This window comes from Epinephelus lanceolatus, chromosome 7, assembly GCF_041903045.1.
Source record: "Epinephelus lanceolatus isolate andai-2023 chromosome 7, ASM4190304v1, whole genome shotgun sequence".
Lineage (NCBI taxonomy): Eukaryota > Metazoa > Chordata > Actinopteri > Perciformes > Serranidae > Epinephelus > Epinephelus lanceolatus.
Genome location: NC_135740.1, coordinates 18,897,316 through 18,922,462, shown reverse-complemented (window position 1 = coordinate 18,922,462; position 25,147 = coordinate 18,897,316). Strand labels below are relative to the sequence as shown.

Genomic DNA, 25,147 nt, shown 5'->3' with positions numbered 1-25,147 from the left:
CGGGTAAATCAAGGTTGTGTACTGCTTTTAGATAACTTGTTTTCCTGTTGCCTTGCGTATTTAAAATGGATTAAAGTAGACTGCAATTCAGTGTAACTTGAAGCCTTTTTATAACCTATTTGTTTTACGCTACATTAGGCTTACATTCATTTCGCAGACTCTTTTGTCCAAACTGACCTGTGGTATAATTGGAGTGTCTCGCTCAGAGTCATAAAGTGTCGTCTCTGGCCTTGGGGGAGAGGAGAAATGCAATTTGAATCATCTTGTCTGGTCTATTTATTCAAAATATCTGTTTACAGGAAAGCTTTAGGGCAGAGTTCTTTGGACTCTTAGAATTGATCACTGCACTCTTTTTTAAAATAGATGATCGATTGTGAGGGGTGAAAACAGCCACAGACACAAGCCTGCCCTGTTGAGGAATTTTAATCAACCTGGATTCAAGGTAGGTGGTGTACTTTTTCCAAATGTAGCAGAATCATTCTCATTTACCAGCAATGGTCAAATCAGCATAATAACTGATACATTTATTTTCAGAAAGACATATATAGCTTTTAGAAATCAATTTCTAAATCAGATATTTATCACATTTTTCCTTGAAATGAAACACATCATAAAACACTTTTCAACAATTAAAACATGTTTCCTTCCATATTAATGTCTCACAGCTGTCCATTCACATCCTGACATCTCTGTTATTTTTTTTCCATTCCCATCACCAGGCTCTAAAAATAGAGGCAAAGGAATGATGGATGTAAACTTGTAGGTTCATCACTCAAAGATCATTTATGGAAGCCCTGTGTCATGTCATGTGCTTGTTCAGCCTGTGTTCCTGAATAATTCAACACCGTAAAACACGACCTGTTTAATTGCAGATGTGACAGAGAGCCATTTAGTCCATTTCGTGCCAACGGTATACATTCAGTGTCGTGTGCTGGCTGTGCTTCTAGTTTGAGTCTCGCTGCGTCAAGGAGTGCAGTTTCTGCTCCAATTGGCTTTGCGCTCACCGGTGCCACGCTCAGCAGGTTCCCCTAAAACACGTTTCATTTGACTCACAAAAGGGACCAGCCGAAACCACTAAGAACAATCCAGTGATGTGTGTTCACAATAATCAGTATGCTGTCTGTGGTAATTTCACTCACAGCAAAAAAACAACAAGACGGCACTGGCTCTGGAGACTCAGAGGACTGTCACAGTGAATCATATTATTCTCAGATATGTTGCTGGATGAACCACCATGTGCAATTTTAAATAATTATCTACTGATTTTTTAGATGTTGCACTTTGGAGCGACACAGGAAGCACAGAGGAGAGAGGTTCAGCAGAGTCCCTCAAACCTTCCCTCATTTATACAGCGACCCACAGATTGTGTGGAAAGGCCTGTGTGTAAAACCAAACACATATCTTTATATACTGATCAGCAACATGTGCAGACATCATGAGTACACATGTTACATGTCCCTTTATCTTGTAACTTGTCACTCTGTCTGTGTAATTGCTGCTGTATAGTTCTTGTACTTATTTATCTGTACTTATTTCTGTCTTTGTGCCGCTGCAACACCCAAATTTCCCCTCTGGTGTTCAATAAAGGCTTAAGAGTATTAGTATTGATATTATTCTTAATAGGCTTTGCTGCTAAAACCTTAAACCTAATCATACTTGCACCTAAAAAGACGATAAAGTCAGATTAGAAATTGACTTTTTTTGTTGTTGTTTTTATGAATGCATGCAATAATTCATCCTGTCTTTCTTAAAAGCCCCTGCTAAAGACAGTGGTCAAAACATTTTGGCTTTTTTAATGATTTAGCCACTATAGTAAAGGCTTTTAAATAACCTTTCCCTTAGCCGTTCCCTGTTGATTTTATTTTATTTTATTTTATTTTTTTGGTGCCTGGATTATCTTCCTATTTAGCATGCAATTAAAAATGAATGTATTATGAATCATTAATATTTATAAATGTCATCAGTGGTGAAAGACGTACTCAGATCTTTTACTGAAGTAAAAGTAGTAATACCACACCGCACTGTTGAAAGACTTTGTTATAAGAGTATTGGTACAATGAAAATGTTACTGAAGTAAAAGTACAGAAGTGCTAGCATCAAGATATATTTAAGTGCCAAAAATAAAGGTACTCATTAAGCAGAATGGCCCATATCAGAATAATATATATTATATATAAGTAGATTGCAATTACCGATAAATGTGGCACCATTTTTACTTTATTATTTTATTTAAATAAGGTATATTTTCTAAGTCTAATTGATGAAATAATATCATAACAGATATAGGCTACTTAATTACTTTCCATCACCGAGAGTGACAGTATTTATTAAAAGATCACATTACCCACATGCAAAAGCACCTCACTTAACTGTTTTTAAAACAAGATATTGATTCAGAACAAACACCTGTTTGTACAGATGCTAAGGCACATTTCCCAGTATGTTTTCTACTTGTAGAGAAAACTATCTTCATAATATCTCAATCAGCATCAGAGCTGGCAATGATTCTAAAATAAACAGTGACCTCTTTTCATAAACAGGTCATCAAAAATTATTCCAGATCAAAATTACATCCTCCCAATACACCAGGCTTTTATTTTCTCTGGAAACGGACACAAAACTAAAAATTAATTAGACGGTTTATTGCAGCGAGCTTTGGGAATAGACCACAAACCACAGAAGGCATGTTCACCCCGTTACAGTGGGATTAGGAACTTTAATAAAACAACCGCATCTAAAATTGAAGCTCGACAGAAGTTGGATTCTCAGTGGAATAACAGTGTGAAGCTCTGGTCAGGGGGTCATCTGTTTCAAGTTCAATACGGAATTGTCCTTCCTAATAGAGTTTGACCTCTGACCTTCCTTTAAGTATTTCCCATGGCTCTCTCTATCTGCACTCCACTAGCTAGGCTTTTCCATGTGTCACCAGTCCTCTATGTCAAACATGAAGCAGTCCACACTCCACACCTGTTGTTTTGACCAAACGAGACAGTGTCAAAGCTTTGTAACTGTCACTGGTATTGAAGTTTCCAATTGAAAGTAGGGTAAGAATAAAAAAAGCACTTTCAAAATAGTTACATGCTATTCATAGCTTTGTCATTTGCTGCATTTACAACAGTTGTTAATGATGAGATGATTGGTATTCACATGTGTTTTATGTGCTCGTATTTCCCTCTTGGACCATACAATGCTGGCAGGCAACATTTATTCAAGTACTGGGCTTATGTTACCTTTCAGGGCCACTGCCTTTATTTAACAACTGAAGTTACTACGTGCCTTTCAGATTAAGATGATAAGTTCAGAAAATACAATGCACCATGAAAGAAAGAGTTCAACATAATAAGAAATACTCTTAGTCGCTTTCTTACTAAGAATTAGATGAGAAGATTGATACTGCTCTTATGTTTATATGCTTAGGCTAACTTAGCTTAGCACCATGACCAGATACAGATAGTCTGGCTCTCTGCAAACATAACAAAATCTGCCAGCCAATACCTCTTAAAGTTATTAATTCTAACAATGAATCTTGTTTCTTTAATCTGCTTTATTGAGGGGTGTCAGACTTTTTCTTGGTCATGACCAGTTGCCTGGCAGCCAGCAGAGACTCCGGGAAGTTACTGGTCACAAAGACGGACGACGTGTCTTCACTACCTCACTCAGTACAAAAAATGAAGACAAAATATCCTAGACAATTTGGTGATGTCTGCACAGTCAACCCGGTCTCACTCCGAAGTTGTTGAAATCTGGTGCTTGACGAAAAAAGCCGTCCCAGTGTTAGTTGTTAGAGGAAAACAAACGTCAAGTCACATTGTTGTACTGACGTAGTGCGTTTATTTTGAAAGAGACTCTATGTTATCTGTAATTTCCTGTGAATACGAAAATGTATTTTGAAAGAAAGCAATGCATGTAACAGGCAGAACTTGACATGGCGTCCTAGAACATCAACAACCAATGCACCTAGGGGACCTTTCACGGCGTATGAGGACGTGGAAGGTCCATGACCAAACATCGATATGTAACAAAGTCGGACAGAGAATGTGTTGCCACAGTGACAATCTCTGTGGTATTGAGTTCCCGCCCTTACATCTACCTGACCCAATCGCGAACTGCGCCATTGATCCTGAGCACACTGATCAAAACACACAGCTGTCAATCACGACGTCACCCCCCTTTTTTCTAGCATCAGATTACTATGATGAAAACCAAACACACACTTGACACTCACCAGCGTGATAACAACTGCCTGAAATATCAGAAACCATCTGTGGGAACATTTTTTAGTTTGGCCTACCATCCTAACATGGAGAGGGGCAGAGTTTATGACCTAGACTGCAGCCAGTCATCAGGTGGAGTTTTGAGATGTTTGGGTTTTTTTGGGGGGGGGGCTGTCATGACGTTCATCTTTATATACAGTCACTGGTCACAATTGAGAAATAGTCCAACCTAACTCATCACTCAAAATCATTTTAAGACTTTGTTTTCTCATGTATCTCTGGCCAAGAACACAAATAAGCTTATTTTTCCAGCATGTTCCACCAAAAAGAGATTCTTAACTTCTAAAATGAAATGAAAAAGTATTATACATGGCACAACGAGTTAAAATTATCCAATATTTCCCAATTAAACAAAGACTCAATGAAAGTCGATATGAAAAGTAGATACAAATTAGTATAGCAGAACTTTTTTTTTCTTTCCTTCTCTGTTAATCTTCTCCTAACCCCCAGATTAATCTTGTGACCCTTTGGAGGGAGCCTGACCTCCAGGTTGGGATAAACAGCTGAACTGTACATAAGGTAGTTAAAACTAGCTCCACCTTGACTAAGTGCAGCAGTGAAACTACTTACTGCACACACTGTTGCTTTAATATTAACAAATCAGTAATGTAGGCTAATTCTATTCAGGTGCCATCTAGTGCTTTTGTTTTGGAAACTTTAAGTAGATGAAAACACTGTTATTTTGTGGTATTTTGTAGTCATACTTTTACTTAAGAGAGTCTGTGTACTTCTCCCACCGCTGGTACCATGGCACACCAGAGGTTACTATCAACAAACAAGGAGCATGGGAACATTTTGTCAAGTAAAAATAATTAAACATTTACATCCAATTCATCCATAATCCGCTGTGCTGTATACTATTCAGTCTAAAAATAAAGTCAAGAAATCTGATGCAAATAATCACCATCATCCCCATTTCCTGCTCTCATTGGCTTCCTTAGCCCCACGACACCTAAAACCTCCTGGTAGTATTGTGACCCACAGCCCATCGGGACATGGAGGAACGCATCATATGCATGAGAACACAGGCAGTGCTAAACCCGATGCACAAATCCATTAGGAGACTTGCTTTTGGGGCAGCAGGCCCACTGTGAGACCCCACCACTGTAAAACGCAATGATGTGCAAGTGCTGTAGAAATTCCTCTGTGCAGCGAGGGGAGCTAGGACCGGCTTCATCCAGCGGGGCGAAAAACCATCATGTCGTGCGCGCGTCGGGCCATATAATGCCTCACTCCTTTTCCATTGTGTGTTGGGAAATGATCTTTAGCTCCCACAAATGCTCACATAACACCGAGGAGGAGAGAGACATAAGCATGCAAAAAAAAAACATGGCTGTGGAGGGGGTAGAGTATCATGTCCTCAGACAAATTCAAGTTCACGCCTGGCTCCCCTTGTGCTTGTTCCAGTTCGGGCAATAAATCCTCACTGCCATTAAGTGGATGTTGCAGATCTCTCATTTATTGAAGAAAAAAAAAAGACAAGGATATCTGCTTTGTATCTGATATTTGGCAGCAGAATGACATTATTTATGGTATTAAATTCTGACATATCTCCAAATGACAGTACATAGGGATTTATGGTGTGACTTGGCTGTAGAAAGCTTACCTGAGACACAAAGTAACGAAGTGAAAGCAAAAAAAAAAAGAAGATGATATTACAGAGAAACCCAGGAGACAGTTTAAGTCACAGAGAGACAGAGTGTCACATGTGAAATTGGCAGAATAAAGTCATGAGTTATGATGAATCTTATAGCGTAGGGCAGCATGGATAGATGATGCTGTCCTTGAACATACCCAAAGAAAAATGTATCCACAAGCAATCGCCCTTCATATTCAATCACAGGCAAAATGACAGACAGTGTGGGTGGATAGACTAGTCATTTCAGCTATCCATCCTGAACTCAGGTTTGTATCTCTGATTTATCCGCCGAGCACTATGAGTTGTGTCACTGTGTTTTCTATCAATATTTTTAGTATAAAAAGGCCAACTCCCATTTTTACAAAGACACTGAATATAGTATCTTGGAAATCCAGGGTCACGAGTTACCCAGTGTGGATCCAACACATTTATATGCTAAACAAAGCCTGCATTATACTGCGGTTTATGTCGGAGTGGATATTTTCAGTAGCATGAAAATTTCCTCCCAGCATCTCTAACAGGGGTGGGCAATATCACAAAATTAAGTTGGGCCAGAAAAGCTGATAGCATAGCATAGAAATCAATATCAATACAGATTTTCTTTTTCATTATTAGAAGCAGCTTATTTATACCCAAGAGCATTGTGTCATGATTTTTGAGCTGAGTAACCCCTCTTCTAAAGTAACAGCTAATGATGAAAATGTAACCTTAACTGAAACTGAATTTATGATTTGACCATTAAATATTGATTTCACTACTAGGCTATATACCTGGACTTTCCTCTCCTGAGCCTCTCTGAAAGGTCTCTGCCAGTATACTCTTGCTCTGTGTCAGGGGTTTGTAAGCTGAGGCATTTCCCTCCTTCCTTCTTTTCTGTTGCAGCTCCACGTTCTCTTCTCTCGTTTTTTCCTCCTTCGTTCAGCCATCACTGCCATCATGTGTCGGACGCAACCACATGTACAGTATGTTGAAGTGCACACAACATGACAGCAGCAGTGGAAACTCAAAGAGTACATCCACCAGATGTGCTCACAACAATGAAACATTGTTTAGACAATTTCATCTTGAGATACAAATTTGTACAATGTAGAAAAGAGGAATAGATCCCTTTTTTGGTATTAGTCCTTTTTATGCTAAAGCTTAATATCAAAAAGAAAACATAGTATCTATAGCATTGATATTAAAGTGTTGATCTGCCCACTCCTAACTTTTGCTAAATATTCAAGATCAGATACAAAAACTGAAGTGTTAAAATGACAAGTTGTGGTCTCAATCTTGATTTTGCTACAACTTGTTCCTTTCTGCATGGATTAAACAAACAAGATATGACATGTTATATGAGACAGAACCAGGCTAGCTTTTTCTCTCTGATTCCTATCGTTATGCTAAGCTAAGATAAGCTAAGATAAGATAAGCTAACTGTTTCCTGGCTGTAGCTTTATACTTAACAGACAAATAAGGGAGTGGTAATTAATCCTCTTATCTTACTCAAGCCAAAAAACTATTGTGCTATTTGTTTAAGTACTGCATGCGCATGGTGAAGATGTGGCTCTATTTGATTGTTATGTAGTTTACATAGGCTACATTAGGCTTTAAGACCTGATATGTATTTGGATTGCTTTGCTCCCACCAACCTTCAACAACTAACCTCAACAATTTCCTTATCAAAACCATCACCTTGTCTCTTAGACCCCACCCCAACTAGACTACTTTTAGAAGCTTTACCCTTAGTTAACACTTCTTCATTGGACATGATCAACACGTCTTTATCAGCAGACTATGTACTGCAATTCTTTAAAGAGGCTGTAATTAAACCTCTTCTTAAAAAGCCCACCCTCGATCCAGAGGTGTTAGCCAACTATAGACCAGTATCTAATCTCTCCTTTCTTTCACAGATCCTTGAGAACGAATTTTCTGTCAGGATTTAGCACAGAGATAGCGCTGGTGAAAATTACAAATGATCTTCTGCTTGCTTCAGACAAAGAACTTGTTTCTGTACTTGTTTTATTAGATCTCAGTGCAGCATTTGACACAATTTCTGCACTTAGCAGGTTTAAATCCTGTTTATCTGATCAGTTTCAGTTTGTTCATGTTAATGATGAATCATCCATGCATACTAAAGTTAGTTACAGAGTTCCACAAGGTTCTGTGCTCGGACCAATTCTATTCACGTTATATATGCTTCCCTTAGGCAACATGTTTAGAAATCCCTCGTAAATTTTTATTGTTATGCAGATGATACACAATTACATCTACCGATCAAACCAGAAGAAATGAATCAGTTAACCAAACTTCAAAAATATCTTAAGGACATAAAAACGGAGATAAGCTCCAATATCCTGATGTTAAATTCAGACAAAACTGAAGTTACTGTTCTTGGCCCCAAACACCCCGGAAACTCTCTATCTAAATATATAGTTTCTCTAGATGGCATTGCTCTGGCCTCTAGCACAACTGTAAGGAACCTTGGAGTAATATTTGATCAAGATTTGTCCTTTAACTTCCATATAAAACAAACTTCAAGGGCAAACTTGAAGGACAAACAAAAAAACTGGTGCACGCATTTGGTACCTCTAGGCAAGATTATTGCAATTTCTTATCATCAGATTGCTCTTCAGCTGATCCAGAATGCTGTGGCACATGTACTGATGAGGAACACACACACACACACACACAAAAATATATATTTCTCCTGTTTTAGCTTCTCTGCATTGGCTCCCTGTAAAATCCAGAATTGAATTTAAAATCCTACTCCTAACATACAAAGCTTTAAATGATCAGGCTCCAACATAAGAGAGCTCATAGTGTCCTATTAAGCCACCAGAACACTGTGCTCTGAGAATGCAGGGTTACTCGTGGCTCCTAAAGTCTCCAAAAGTAGAACGGGAGCCAGAGCCTTCAGCTATCAGGTTCCTCTTCTGTGGAACCATCTTCCTGTTTTGGTCTGGGAGGCAGACACATCTCCACATTTAAGACTAGACTTTCCTCTTTGATTAAGCTTATAGTTAGGGCTGGCTCAGGCTTGCCTTGGACCAGCCCCTAGTTAGACTGATATAGGCCTAGTCTGCCGGGAACCTCGTATGATACACTGAGCCCCTTCTCTCTCTCCCTTTTCATTTGCTAACATTCATGTCCTATTAACTGCATATCGATAACTCCATGTCTACTACTAATACAACTGCTATTATTATACACATGATTACTATTGTCTCATACATATCATTTAATAATAAATACCTATGACATATAAATCAATCAATCAATAATCAAATTACTACTGCTATTATTATTATAATACTATTACCATAATTAATGTCATTGTAGCTATTGTCACTACTGTTGTTGCTGTGCATCCCTCTCCTGTCCATCCTGAAAGAGTGATCCCTCCTCAATAGCTCTTCCTGAGGTTTTCCCCATTAAATGTTTTTTTGGGTTATCTGCTGGGAGCGTCCAAGGACAGAGGAATGTGGTATGCTGTAGAGCCCTCTGAGGCAAATTGTGATTTGTGACGTTGGGCTTCATAATTGAAATTAAAATAAATTAGTGCACTGTAGATCCTTTTACTGTTTGTAAACAGTATGACGTTTTTGGGTGAGCAGGGCCTAGCTGCAGGCAAAACAATTCTCCACAGACATTAGCTGGCTCTGTTAGCAAGTACTGTTGACTTGTTTTAGACAATGGAGGAAGATGAGGCGAGTGGTGCATTCAGAAATACTCATTCCCACTGCCGGAGTGGAATTTACTGTTCATTTATCCACTCACTCTCCGGGCCCAAAACGGGACCAGACTGGCCGACCTGTATGCTCTCACTCAGTGGATGGATGATGTGATGGGATTGCTGAAGCTTTGTGGTTAATTACTATGGCAATCTCACAAAGGAGGACGAAACTTGAATGGTTTCCTCCAGTTTGTTTTGCTATCAAAGCTAACGTTAGCTAATGCGCTAAAAAAATAGCATTACAGTGAAATCCAATATTCCTCTTAATACCTCCCCAATTTCTGATTAGGTGGACATGATAACACTTAATACACGTAACGTTAGGCTACTCATCCCTGCAACAGTAAATACTTTGACCCTAACCTGATATCAAGTGTGCACTGCTCACGTGAGCATTTTTGATGATTGCCTCCGTCCAGTCCTTTCATGTTATCGCATTTAACCATAGTTGTCTGTGTTTTTGTTGGCAAGTTGTTTTGTTTTCAGCTAATAGAATAACGTCATTGTGACGTCAGCTGTAAAAGGGTTTATTACTATAAAATGAAATGATGTTTTGCTGCCTTTTTATCTCTACTAGTTAACAGTTAACTAGTCTCTATATACAGACTCTACATTCAGTGAATGTAGTCTACTCAACATTCAGTGAATGTAGAGTCTGTAGGCAAACCCCGGAGATCTTGCCTCCGGAAGAAGAGCGGAAGAGCCCTGGTTTCCGGTTGTAGGCTGTTTGTAGTCCGTGTGATATTGACCAATCACGTTTGAGCCGGCTGCAGTTGTTGCCAGGTTAAATGGTCCATGTGGTGAACTAACAAGGCGGAACATAATTGGCGTCACTGCAAACTCTGAATCCATCACAATGGTTCAGCATATTTACTTATATATAAACGGAAGTCGGAAACGGAAATTCGCCTCCTCCGCCCAAATCAAACCGGAATGCCAGAAAATCAGGGGTCTGCCCCCAGAGGCTGTATTCGCCGTCCGCCGGAAGTCAGACGCCGAATACAGCCGATGGGTTCTGAGAATGACAGTTAACTAACTATAGACTGAGAAAAAAATAATTAAATTCACTGTGCTGCTGAGAGACTACTGTCGGCAGCTACTGGCAACTTTTAAGGTGGAATGTTTTCTTACATGTTACTCAGTGCACAAGTTGAAGTTATGAATCAATCAACATACCTGTAAGGACCAGCGTGCATGAGTTATCAGCAAAAATGGGATATACCTTTATAGCTATGTTGTCATTAGTTTATAGTCACCCTGAAAATGTGAATCGTTATGTTATAACCTGAGAATGAGCCGTTTGTATCTGCATATGGAGTAAGTTGCGTTGTCACGACTTGGCAACTGTAGTTTACCTGCACACTTGGCACACAAAATAAGTTTCAGTTCTGCACCCTCACCAGTAGATGGCAGTAAATCCTACGCACGAGACCTTTAAATGTCAATATGACAACTTTGACAATTCAATTAGATTTTTATTGTCTGTCTTGCATGACATATGCTTTAGTGATCATTGGATCTCCAAGCACTTAAAAAATAGATTATCTGAGCTGTAAATATTATATTTCCTCACTTGGAGAAAGCAGTGGAAAAGTGTAGTTCTTGGCATTCTGTGCTCCAGCAACACTACACCCCTACATATTTCCCAAAATGCCAAACTATTCCCTGGGAGAGAGATGGATGAATAAATTCAGGTGAAAAAAGAACAGGAAAATGAGAGAATTAAGAGTGCAAGGTGAGAGGAGAAAGAAGAAGGATGACCCTGCCATTAGTCTGTGACTCGGTGGTGTGGTCGAGCCGACTCTGTCATCTTCCCTCGAGCCCCTTTAACCACTCATCTGTAGCTGACCTTGCACTGGCATGTGGGCTGCTTCTTTCTTCCACATCAGAGCTGCTGTCTTGTGAGATTGCGAGCAGGACTGAATAATGTTGTGCCTTTCTGCTGCTCTGCAACTTGATAGCACCTGATCAGGGATTCCTAATTACTATTCCTGCATCTGTAATCGTCAGCTGAGGGTTTAATTTACATCAGGCAGCCGATCCAAGCTCAGCTGCAGCAGAGCACAGCAGAATACAAAAATCTGAAAACGGGTCTGAAAGTAAAAATATGCTGAACATATTTATGAATCCTTTGAATTGGACATTGTGAATTTGTAATCTCCTCAATATTCCAGTAACAGTGCATCGTATCAGGAATGTGTCACATTGACATCCTGGAGGCTCCCTTTGAGGTGAACCGCTCATAGTTTGTTTGCTGGGTTAAAGTTATGCTGGGAGGCTGTCAGAGCTCATCTCGGCTAGGGTGACATGAGCTCAGGCACACTTGCTCTAACACGAAATTATATCTCTGGCTCCTGATGCGTATCATGTCCCCCAGGCATTTAATAAACAAGAAAGCTTGTTTTGTTTATCATCTGCTTTTCCCCTTTTCAAAATTTCCGCGATTACTCAATCATTCAAGATCTGAGAGGGGACACCAGGGGACTTTGAACATTCGAGTTCGGTAAATTGATCCACGCGATAGTTGAGGCAGTGAAAAGACAGTTTTGTTTAGCAGAGGAATTGACTGAAACTGTGAGGGAACTCAATTTTCCTAACAACAAGGCACAACTTCTTTCCATTAACACACAAAGCCCATTCAGATGTTCCTTTTTCTTGAATTAAACCCAGTGTGTTTTGTGAGGGCACCGTTGTTCAGAAGACAAGCCTGAGGGTGAACCAGCATCATGATGAATTAAAACAGGCTACAGTCCCAGTGAGAAGGAGCCTGAGATACTCACACACACTCAGGATAAAATATAAGATGACAACTTGCAAACCAGAGCCTTTAAAATTGAGTCGAGCATTGAATAAAAAGGCTTCAATTGAAATCTGAGATTGGATTACGGATTACTTTGAAGGAAAACAACCAGCCTTCAAGTTTTCCATCATTAAAAGTGATGTATTTAAAAGTGCGAGTACACAGTGGGAATAAAAAATACATTTATTTTCTTTTCACGAGGTCGCTGACACACTCAAAATCGTTCTGTGCAAAAGATGCAGTGAGCCGATCTCGTGCATATGACATACACATGCTAGGATGTTGCCTGAGAAGTGAAGACTCCCATCCAAATAATAAGCTATTCTGTATTGACTCACTGTCCAAATGTATTTTGGTGAATACTTACTAGTTACCTGGACTTTTTTTCTTGCTTGTTAACCAGTTTGTCAAGAGTGTCGTGTCAAAACAGATCGTAATGCACCGACAATTAGGTTGATTGTTTCCCTCTCGACATGAGGGAACAGTGTCTGGCATGGCTGAAAGGAATACGATGACAGCAGTGTCCTCTCCAAACACGATTAAATCTTTACAACTGGTAAATGAAACACAACCTACAAAAAGGCACTGGGTGAATCATGGCACACATCCGCAATGACGCTCCACAGAAACTTAATCCAGGCAAAACATCAAGTCTATACATTTAATTCTGCTACATTGTTGTTCGTCGCAGCCGGCGAGGGCTTGCTCTTCAGGCCCTCTGTGGCGCACCTGGAGGTCTCCATGAGGAGCAAACGTGGGATGCAAACTGCAAGGAGGATCGTTTTGTATTCTTTACGGAAGTTTTGGTTTAGTAGTCCATATATGACGGCGTTGAGGCAGCTGTTGAAGTAAGCCATGAAGTAGCTCGTGACAAAGAGCCACTCAGGTATGTTGGGTGCAACTTGTACAGGGTTTATAGCTACAGCCAGGCCTATGAGGTTAAGTGGAGCCCAGCACACTGCAAACAAAACAAACACCATAAACATAGTGAGGAAGTTCCTCACATCACTAGGTTTCAGTTTGGTCCTTTGCTCCGGTTTAACCCGATGTTTCACTTGAATCACCAGCACCCATATCCTCATGTAGCAGTAGGACACCACCAGCAGCGGGATCAGAAAGTGAATGATCACCACTGAGATGGTGTAGTATGAGCTGACCGTCTGGGTGAAGGTGCAGGAGTAGATGCGGGGGTCGTACTGCAGCGAGCCAACAAAGAAGTTGGGCACCGTGGCAATCGCGGTGAGGAGCCAGGTGAGCCCCAGGTAGCAGCAGGTGTTCCTCAGGCTGTACAGGCGGTCGTAGTGGAGGCTGTGGCAGATGTAGCAGTACCGGTTGATGGCGATGGCAGTGATGTTGAAGATGGAGCCGATGACACTTATGCCCATGATGAAGCCGCTGGCCTGGCAGTGCAGGTCACCCATGGTCCAGTCATCGTAGAAGATGGCTGTCAGGACCAGAGGGTAAGGGTACAACGCAACCACCAGGTCCGCTACGGACAAACTCACCACGAAGATGTTGCCTGGAGAAACAGAAGAGGTTTGTGTATTATTAAAAAGCATACAGCACTCCCTTTTCTCTTCCTGCTCCGGGTTAAAATAAACTGGGTCACAGGAGGTACGACTGTGATTTACTATCATAAAAGAGTCGCTTCACTGTGCCCTCTGTGGCTCATTTGGGCTTTTACCATTTACTCTCTGCTGCACTGATCTGAGCCGAGGCAGATGCTTTATCATCACAGCTCTGTCAGTGTTGCAGCCCCCTTTGTTCCCCACTGTAACTGCTTTAAAACGAACAACATTTTTATTCATTTTATTTCTACAAATAGCAATCGTAAAATTTCTCAACAACTACTGGTGGATTTAAACATGGTACAGATATTCATGGTGCCCAGAGGATGAAGTTTTCCCCAAGTGACATTGGTGATCCCTGATTTTTTTCTTAAGTGCAACCATTAGATTCCCATTTATAGTTTTGAAGTATTTCTTGGATACATTTCCATCAGGCCCAGTTCCAGAACAAAATGACCTAGGGTGTATCTAAAATAAGTGTGCATGCACTACTAGCCACAGTGCGGGCCAGCAACAGCAATAAATGAACAAAACAGCTTATGTCTACAGCATGTTATTCTTTTCCTACAACAGTTTGTTTTATGAGTCAGAACTGCACCCTCCATCTCTGGTCCCCAGCATGACTTCTGCCACGATGTTGTGCCATCACAGTTTGCGACAAATACGACTGATGCACATAGGTAATTTACCGTCAAACTTCAATACGGGCTTCAGCCCGGGCTATTATTTCCTTAAATCACTGAACTCAACCGGCCTATATGGGACAGGCCTCTAATTCCTTTTACACAAAACTGTTGCTCAACAAAGATGGGAAACACATCAGATTGTTTATGAAGCCAGTATGAATATTACTTGTATAAAAATTAGGCAACAAATAACATATCAAATTTAACTTATTTATTTAGTAGCTCTGACAAACAGGGCATCCAAGAGAGTTATGGCATCCTGACACAACACCACTTTATCCTGTTAAAACAATATTTGAAGCATGGATTAATTTTTATGAAAAACCCTTTGATTCTTTTGATTGGCGGACCCTTACAGACTAAAGGAATATAAATAACTTAAAGCTTAATCAAGGAATGGACATATATTCTGACTTTATGATGGCTTTAGGGGAAGGGAGTCACCACTTGTTTCTTCGTCATGCTTGTAAATCTGAATTAATTCGGTCTTCTCCGTCGCTCATGGTTTCAGTATAATGACCTAAACAGTTGAATTGTGGAGAATCCAACTGAGCTAACAATGTGTAGCATCTTCATATTGACAAAAGTTTAAACATTTATATTTGTATGTGCGATCTAAGCAGTTAACTAACACTGCTCAAGTGGGTAACCAACAACCTGAGTGCAGTAGCTCAGTCCATTGGGACCTGTTCAAGTCCCCGTCCGTACCAAATATGGAGCGTGGACTGGGAGCTGGAGAGGTGTCAGTTCACCTCTTGGGCACTACCGAGGTGCCCGTGAGCAAGACCGAACCCCCCAACCACTCGGGGCGCCTGACCAAGGCAGCCCCCTCACTCTGACATCTCTCCACTTTGTGCATGTATAGGTCCTGTTTGTGCATGTGTGTGTTCAGACCTGTGTGTAATTGATAACAAGAGTGAAAAAATTGAATTTCCCCTCGGGAATTAAAAATTAAAAAAAAAACAAAACAACTGTTTTATTAAAGGGACTGGGCATTTAATTGAAGTTTTACGGTAAGTACTGTTTGGTGAATTAGATCATTTTCATTATTACTTTTTTTGTGACATTATCATCATTAAGTGTTATTTATTAAATTATTTTGTATACCGTTTTCAACTTAGGGTGCAAAATATTAAATTGAGGGTGCAATGCATGTTTTTGCACTCTCATAGACCCGGGTCTGGCAGCCATGATTTATTGACATCCACGTCCCCTGCAGGATGAACTGTAATAGTTCTGGTGATCCTCTGGCTTTCCATACTTGGTGTTCTGTGCTGATAAGCAAATATCAACACGAGAACACGCTAAACTAAGATGTTAAACATGGACAACATTAAACCTGCTAAAAATCGACACGTGACAGGTTAGCATTGTGATGTTAGCATTTAGCTCAGAGCACCTCAGCGCCTGACTACAGCCTCACAGAGCCGCTAGCATGGTTGTAGACTTGTTTTTAGACTCATGAATTACTTTCCCAACACACCATCACAGGAAACAACAGAGTTGTTGTACACTGATATATCTGGCAGGTCCTCTCTGAAAAAATGCTCAAATCAGGCTGTTCTTGTTATAAAGCTTCTCTGCCCCTGGGAATAGACTGTCGAACACTGAGCTTAAACATATAAAACCCAGGACGTAAATGGTTTCCGATTGATTCCAATCAAGTTCCTGTCCTCCTAAGGTCCGAGCTGATGGTAGTGTGACACTGGATCTCCTCAGAAGACATGAATTGTAGAAAATGACGTCTGATATTGTTATAGTGAAGCTGCTCTGGGTGGGGGAGAATAAAACAATAAATCAAACTGTAATGTGTCAGATAACATGATAGATAACAAGAACATACAGTGCAGCGCAGCCACAGTGCAATTGAATTGGTGTTTTGCAAAGGATGCATTAGCTTCCCTTAAGTTTGGAGCAGATGGGCAATAAAAAGGTCTATTGTGTGTGTGAGCTACACATTTTAGAAGTCAAAACTTGTGACGAAGTAGAAATAAACTCAGCGTTAAATACAGTTCAGCTTTTTAAAGATGAAGGTCCTTATTATATCATTATTGCTCCATGTAAACTAGTCCAAAAACATAATTACATACTGCTCGTCATTATTTATCCAGCTTCTCATGCACCATGACATCACTGGACCGATATAAACATTTATGCTCTCTGTAAATAATCTGTAAAGGATTATATATAATGTGCCTCACTTCAACAACATTTGGTGTCAGACGCTGGGTTGATTCCAGGGTTGATATAACAAACCACCTTCTGAAGTTGAAATGTGGAGGCGTGAGGCTCTCGCTCACTCAGACAACAGCTGAAACAACAGCGTTGATTGGCAGATATGAAGGGAGCGGATTTAAAACACATGTTGGCCATCAATCCTGCGTTCAAAGCGTGTTACAACCCCTGCACCCCGGAGACAACACAACTACAGTATGTCTAATTTCATTTTAATCACTTGAACTTGATTCATCAAATGTGGTAATAAAGAAAATAACAATATGAAACACAATGTCATTTTATTCCTGTAAACTTTGCTAACTTTGGGGACTTTTTTGAGTTTTGTTTTTCAGAAGGAGAAGAAAATCAGGTGTCAGTCGCATGTCTCACCACAGGCCTGCCACAGGTATTCAGACACAGTCAATTTCCAAGTTACTAAAACAGCACGAGCCATCTCTTAAGCCTGCCGAGATAAAAATAAAAGCATTTGTTCCTCGTCCTCGAGTCAGCTCAGTGGGCAAATCTGTCAGATTATATTTGTGACGCTCACAGTGCTCGCTGTGTGCATTTGTCATTGTGCAGAGGTTTTTATTCCTCGCTGACATCATGCGGCTCAGTGTTATCATGTGCGCTGGCTGGACAGGGGCACGCTGCAGCCTTACAGCTCTGTCTGGCTGAACCCTCTCTCCCCCTTATCGTCAAGAGGATGAGGTAAGTGCTAAAACACCACTGAGAGGATTGCTGCGAAGTGGCCAGATGACTGTCTTTGTTTTGTTGGCATCCATTATTAAAACACTGGACCAAGCAGTACCTCTCGCTGTTTAATTAACCAACTTGCTCATCACGCCCAAACTCACAGTACTCAAAACGATTATTGTTTTGGTGTAAGAAAAACGACCAACAACAATATTCTCACGCCTGAACACCAGAGTAAAGTGTCCACTGACATCTTTTGGAGCTATTATTACCAACGAGTGTGGGTTGAATAGAGCTTAACCTGAATGCTGATTGGTTGCAGGCCTACGGGGACAGCATGCCTTTAACGTCTCTGACAACATTGGCTCTGTAATTATCTGATCCCACTGCACGCTCTCTCAAAAACTGTCGACCAAGTGAAATGTTGCATCAAATCAACTGATCCTTGCTTTAAAGCGTCTCCCTCCTGAGAGCTGAGCGACCACCCCATGAATTCCCCGTGTATCTCCCTCTCATTGTCTGTCACACGACATTTCGTGGCGCATGAAACATAAATCAAAAACGTTACGGCAGGGAACCATTGAGCTCTGCGTGAGTGGAACAGGATATTTGTCACCAGAATCATCCGGCACGCACCCAGGCTGCAGCATATTCAAAAATATATTAAACAAAAAAACTGCCTCCCACCCAGCATATAAACCTGTTTTAAAATAGGCTCCATATACAACTTATTTATGGCACATTGCTTCATTCCAGCTGAATAGCTCTGAATAAGAAATAAAAAAACAACAAGGTCAAATAAAAAAGGAGTTGTGCTGGAGCAAGAATAGGTACATAATGAAGGCGTAGGTGCAAGTGATAAACAAACCAAAAGACAAAACAAAAGAATGCCTGGCTTCTTCAGTCTGACAACTTGCATGGCTGTGTGCACACGTGAATCTCAGGGGCTTATGTTTCCCTCTGTCAAACCCACCGTCCCATCACTCTCACCACTCATACAGGAAACGTGATATACTACGCTTTGATTCACCCGGCTATATTTATACACCTTTTGAAAGACGGGTGAATTCATAGAAACGTGTAGGAGGTTTGTCTTTGCTTGGATCCAGCTCAACGTCAGCAAGGCATATTACTACAAGTGCATATCCCAAATTAGATTACACTGGACTTAGTCAGACATGTTATCATAAATAAGCAACAATAACCTTTCGGCAAGGGCATTAGCGCTAATGAATTAGTAGTGACTACTTCGTGAACTCATGTTCAAGGGGCCAGAGAATTTTTCCGAAGAAGTTTCACATTAAACTGACACAAGCTGCCTTTTGGTGATGCATCCCGCCATGAGCCCGGCCAAAAACATCATCGTCATCATCAAAAGGCCATCCACCAATCAGATCCCCTATGTCTGAGTAAATAAGGCTCACTGGCCCTAAGAGAAATCAGGCCACCGGGACACAAGCAGCGTCTGGTTCCAACGGCGTCTCACTCGTGAGGCGCAATCCCGGAAACACAAGGACCCATAGTGGATTATGCAAATGTGAAAGAAAGCAGCCTCCTGCATTAGAAAGAGATACCGGATGTAATGTAAACATAACAGTGCATTTACCTTATCTCGGCTTGGTTTAGTCAAATAATCCTAATCTGATAACATCCAACCTCCATGCTGACCACATTACAGAACTAAATGTCATCTACTGTTTTGTTGTCAGGAAAAGGAGACATGTTTAATGTAGTGTGCTAAGTGATATTCCCCGTGGATCTGAGCTGTCAATTTAAATTGGCTTCTGGTTTGACTCACTAAGTCCACTGACTCAATTAACCCCCCTCTGGACACTCCAGGTTTTAGGTTTTATTCATGACTGCAGAGTGACTGACTGAGGGGATGCGGTGCATGATTTATCAAAATTCAATCTCCCATCCTTACACACCCCACAACCCACAGCTCCTGCCACGGAGGTGCAAGCTGCGCACAAACACACAGCCGAGCTTGTCCTCTCGTTATTTCCTCCATCTGCTCATCGTTCTCTGTCCCTCTCCCTCCCTTTCTCATGAGTGCATTTTCAGAGTGTATTTTTAGTATGGTTAACCCCAGTGGGAAACTCTAGTGTTAACACCCCATTGGCAGTCCTATGGTGCCATGCTCTACCCTTTGAAGAGTCACTGGATAGATCCTGTTACATTTACGCACTTGAGAGAACCTGTAAACCTTTAAACAAAAATTGAACATATGGCACCAGTTCTCCTCACACACGGAGATAATGGGGACAAATATACATCACTCAGATGATGTACCACTATCTACCAAATGTGCGCACATGCATGTGGTTTTTGTGGTGAGTGGTGGGCAGCGGAGGGATATACGGAGGCAAGGCGAGTATTGTTGAAGTGAAGCAGAGCGGAAAGGTCCTGCTGCAGAGTGTTAGGAAGCAAACCAGCAGTCTGAATAGTGTGTAATGGAGAGAGGGGATGTTTGCAGCAGTGTGCCTGACACACTGAATTCCACAAAAATATATACGTCTGAGTCTTTACCCACTGTAAATCATACGTTAGACCTCACACATGAGTCAGTCTGCAGCCCAGGAGGTGTTATTGTGTTTATACTGCACCTTCACAAAACAGCCATCTATCACAGATACTGATTTTTATAGCGGACACATCTCTCTACAGCTGTTTGCTGTTCTTCAGCTGCGTCCGTGCTTTCCTTTCCGAAAGTCTGTACAATTAAACATTCATACAAAGTGAGCCAAACCTATAAATAGCTCGTTAAGCACAGGGAGCAGATTGATGATAGGCTAACAGCAGTTACAATTTCAGTCACCTAAGGACACTTAAAAACAAAACTGCTCTGCTGGAGTTGCAGGTTTCTGCTCACGCATGCAAACCGAAAAAGACGCCATGACACTGGTGAGGACTCTCGTGAGGACTCTCGTGAGACTGAACCAGTCAGTCAGTCCAATTAGAGTGGGAGAATGGTGACATGAGGCCAGTAATCAGCGCACAGGCCGTAGTCTGCCAGCATGGCGAAGACTTTTGAACAGGCCATTTACTCCTGCCCTCTTGTTTGAGACCAGTCGACTGTGGCATTTTTTTGCAAACCAGATAATCAAATTATTCCCCGGGCTCCTAAACTCCTGGCCAAACCGCTTTAGGCTGGTATGCACAGGAACACATTGGATCTGTTATGTAATGTATTTGAAATTGTAATTAAAAGCTCATTATTCCAAACAGTCGCTGACCTAATCCCGCTGCCTGATTCGCATGTACTCATTAGCATCATGTTGTGATTACTGAGTTTAGTCTTTTGCCTCAGCGGTAGGCTTTCCTGACTTTGCTTTCAGCTAAAGATTTGCTGGGTATAATGATGCACGGTGCTTGATCTCCCGAACCTTAACAATGAAAGCTGCACAACATCAAATAGACATTTTATTTGTGCATCTCTTTGTTGTGGAAGACACATCTCTGTATTCTGCTCAGTTGTTTTTGGCAAACATAATCATGAGGTGAGCTTGTGTAATTTGTCCAGTTAAAGCAAAAGGTGCTTTTCTATCACTCTTGTAACGGGAGAATAAAATTGGAGTTGTCTTTTTATGACTGCTTCTGATGTCATAAACCCTTAAGTGCTTCGATATATTATGTTAATTGCTGTCTGAGTGTCTTGTGACTTTTTCTTTGGTTCTTTTCTTTAATTGCTACTCAGTTTTTTCATGCCAGACAATAAACTCAGACTGTAAAGATGTTATCTGGGCTTTTTATATGTGGAAATGGACACTAACACACACAAGTGCCTTCGTTTAGGGATTGTACTAAAAATTACTGGGGCTGTTTTTTAAACCATGGAAAGCAAGTGCAAGTGGACCAGAGAAAGTAAGTGCAACATCCTCACCCCCACTAACAGCTAGAATAATATCTCGGTGTCAAATCACATTTTTTAAAGTGAAACTGTGGAACTTTGCACCGTGCTGTGTTTACTGCCCGATTTGCTTTTGATAAAACTGTTGGAAGGTTTGTCTGTACAAAGTGCAAATAGAGAGGAGTTAGACATTTACTGACTTGACTCAGTACTTCAAGTTCACTAATATTTGCTTGCAGGTGCCAAAAAAAGCCACCAGTCATTCCAGGACAAATAAGACTGAAGCAGCAAATTATCTGAGTGTGATGAACTGAGCCAGCATTTTATTGCTTGTGAAAGGAAAAACGTGGTATTGCTTTTATTTTTCTGTGACTGCTTATGCTGTTGGGGGTCAAGGGGGTGCTGGAGCTTTTCCCAGCTGACACTGGGCAAGAGGCAGGGTACACCCTGGACAGGTTCCCGGACAATCACAGGACTGACAGAGACAGGCAACTATTCATGCTTCCAATCACACCTGTGGACAGTTTAGTCACCAATTACCGCACCATCATGTCTTTGGACTGTGGGAGGAAGACGGAGCACGCGGAGAAAAGCCACGCTGACACAGGGAGAGCATGCAGACTCTGCACAGAAGGGCTCCACCACCCTGGGCTCAAAGCAAACCCTCTTGCTGTGAGGTGACAATGCTAACCACTGCACCACTGTGCTGGCTATATACCAAAACAGAGTGTATTCAGTGTTTCCTGAAAACTGAGATAGTGGCTCAGGGACTTAGCTACGTCACATCACCTGCTAGTCGAATATGATGACAAAAATAAAACCTTGATATTCTTCTGTTTCACACATGAAAGCTGTCTTTTTTATATAACTATTTGCATGGGTGTAAGTTTCATTTCATCACTGGGGGAACGCATATGAAACAACGGCAAGAAAATTTTGAGCATCAAACACTTCAAATTCTGATGATTTTTTATGCACCAATTGTCTGCACAATTTTATGGTGTAAAAGTCTTATATTTTTCAAAATAAAAGTCCTCTGCTACTTTTATGTTTTTATTGGGTGAGGGGACAAACGCACGTGTTCTAAATATTGAGAGGGATATGTCCCCTGCGTGCCCCCTGAAATCTACACTACAACTATTTGTGTAACTACGGCCTCGTCTACACGTGCACAGATCTTTTTCTAAACTGATATTTTCCTGCTTGTTTTGACCTCTTGTCCACTTGTCACCAAAACAAAGATTTTATAAAAGTTAAAAAGTGCAGATTTTTCAAAACTGTGGTCACTGTTAATCTGTGTTGACGTGTAAAACAGAGCGATAGAGAAATGATGATGTAATCTTCTCAGTTGGTGCATGCCTTTTGTAGCTTTGTGTGATGAGCTTATGCGAGAAATAACAACTATAGCTGATGCTTTTGTTAGCACTGTGAGGTCTAATGACTGCTTAACACTTCACAGACAAACAAAGGCATCGGCTGCACCCAGTGTTTTTGTTTCCCCTCAGTGTCAGGGGTGTAAAGTCTGGCAGATTTGGATCAGACCCGGTCAGACCAGCAAATTCGGACGCTGCAGAGTGGGATTGTTGTCGATGAGAATAGGAAGGAAAGCATGTGCATCCTTGAACTGAAGTGGAATCAGCAGTGATGAGACCTCCAGTCGATGTTTTGAAAACCAAAGTTGAGTGGACAGATTTTTTTTTTTTATGGAGGGGAAAAGAATCAGTATTCAAAAATATCTATTTGTGTAGACAGGGCCAAAGTACATTGGAAGCAAAGGCTGAAATAACATATAAATCTGGGGTTAGAAATAGATCAGAAAATCCTTCTCTCCGTCCTTTAGCCAAAAGAAAATGTACAATGCCTTCCAACTTTTCTGACCCCCTCCATACCTTACACTTTCACACACTCCCTTAGTTTGTAGAGCCAGACTTAAAGAAATAACTGAGGTACTAATTCCCAAATGAACTGGAAATGGCTTGACCTGACTTAGAGGCTATTTGAGACACCTACATGCCTCAGTGTAAAGGAGCCAGCTGAATGATGATGGCACATTTGCTAAGTAAGAAAAATGGCACTAAAGTGACCATAATAAATATCTTCTTCACCTTCACACTGCTGCCTGGACACTTCCAAATGTCAACACAACAAAATACGAGGTTGTGTTCAACATAAAACCTGCACAAAAGGGCACTGAAGCCACACAAAGGCACCTCTCACCTTGGCTGCTCATGGGACACTACCGGTCCTGATGTAATGTGATTTATCTGGGATGAAGAACCAAGGATAAAGCCAGTTGGGGGGAAAGGGATGTTATTATTTATGAAGAAATATGAGGGCAGGCAGGCAAAGCTGTGGAAACTCCAACACACTGAGACTGGAGGCTCGCATAAGATAGTAGCCTGATTGTTAAGCACAGAGGTCACACGCTACACTATATTACATAATTATAGTTATGAATGAAGAGAGGGAAGCAGGGCATCTCAAAAACTGTATGGAGACAGACATCTTTCCTTTCGGCTTTGATGAGATGTAATTGATGAGACACTCAGCTCTGAAACCGATTTTATGACACAATTAAACAAATTCTTTCACATCAATTTTGACAGAATTTGTTACGCAGACACGTCTCTTATATCTTGACCATTTAAGCTGCTGTTTCCATCAGCACATTTATTTGGCTTTATGGCAAAACCTTCATCGTCTCCTCATCTCACCTGCATTCCTGAGCTTTTTGTTCCTGTACACGGACAGGATGACGAGGACATTGCCCAGGATGTCTACCACGATGGTGAAGATCAGCACGCTGGCCAGCGCAGTGGACACTCCGGCGGAGGAAGCGCTCAGTCCGCGGTCACTCTCGTTGCGGGACAAACAGCTCGACCCGTTCTCATCCTTCACCTCTAAATCCATCTCCCCTCAGGGTGCAGCGGCCATGGTGGGAATGCTCCAATGTTGGGGGAAAAAATATCTACAGACTAGAAGAAATTTAAAAGGACTTCACTGGAGGGAGTCTTGAACTTTTTGATACTCCTGCTCCGCCTGTGGAGTAGTGGGAGGAAGACGCGATCCTTGCCATGATAATTAGATTATTAATAGATTTATGTAACCTAAGAAGTTAATTTCCAAAGGTGATAAAGATGCCAGAAGCTCGTGTTTCATTGCCGTCCTCAGTGTGGTCCTCATGAGTCACCAAGGCTCTTCCTGCGCGCTGCTCCATAATGCCAGGAGGGCTCGTCCAGAAGGCATGTGAGCGCACAGGAGTGCGTAATGGAAATGCTCAGGATGCGAGGCTCAAACAGGGCGACGGGGAGTCCTGCGCTGGCTTTTTTAGGGCATTAATTACGATTGCATGTGTTTTTAAATCTGTCTGCAGGCAGCTTGTTAAAAATCAGCTATTGTAAACTGTTTTCCAAACTATACATGGTCTGCGATCTTTGCGTCCTGACCCTCTTCTCTGCACCAGTCTCATTAAATAATAACAGCACTAAGGTCCGACTGAGTGTGGAGTTGTTGAGAGCTGTGCCCAGGATACTGATGCTTATTTTAATCGTATGATTTGCAACAGCAGCCATTAACAACTTGTCAGGTCTCTTTCTGAACGTCATTAAAACAGAGCGCTTCTCCTTTCATGCGCATGGAAATGGCGCCTTCATGTGTCCAATAGAGACTTTTGCAAACGGTGAAAAACAAAAACAACGT

The 25,147-nt window shown here is 41.3% G+C and overlaps 1 protein-coding gene across 1 annotated transcript; it reads right to left on the bottom strand.

Annotated features, from left to right (window-relative positions):
* Window positions 1–12,525: 12,525 nt before the first annotated feature.
* Window positions 12,526–24,486, bottom strand: mtnr1c (melatonin receptor 1C). The gene is made up of 2 exons (XM_033632808.2): window positions 24,163–24,486; window positions 12,526–13,950 (listed from the first exon to the last, which is right to left on the bottom strand). The coding sequence occupies exons 1-2, from the start codon at window positions 24,356–24,358 to the stop codon at window positions 13,085–13,087; spliced, it is 1,062 nt and encodes a 353-aa protein (XP_033488699.1). The 5' UTR covers window positions 24,359–24,486; the 3' UTR covers window positions 12,526–13,084.
* Between the last annotated feature and the right edge of the window lie 661 nt (window positions 24,487–25,147).

What these genes read in the sequence shown, in the direction of transcription:
- mtnr1c (XM_033632808.2), bottom strand. Translation starts at nt 24,358, where the DNA reads ATGGATTTAGAGGTGAAGGATGAGAACGGGTCGAGCTGTTTGTCCCGC. An exon ending in CAAAAAGCTCAGGAATGCAG is followed by an intron (nt 13,951 to 24,162) that starts GTGAGATGAGGA and finishes CTGTTTCTCCAG; the next exon opens with GCAACATCTTCGTGGTGAGT.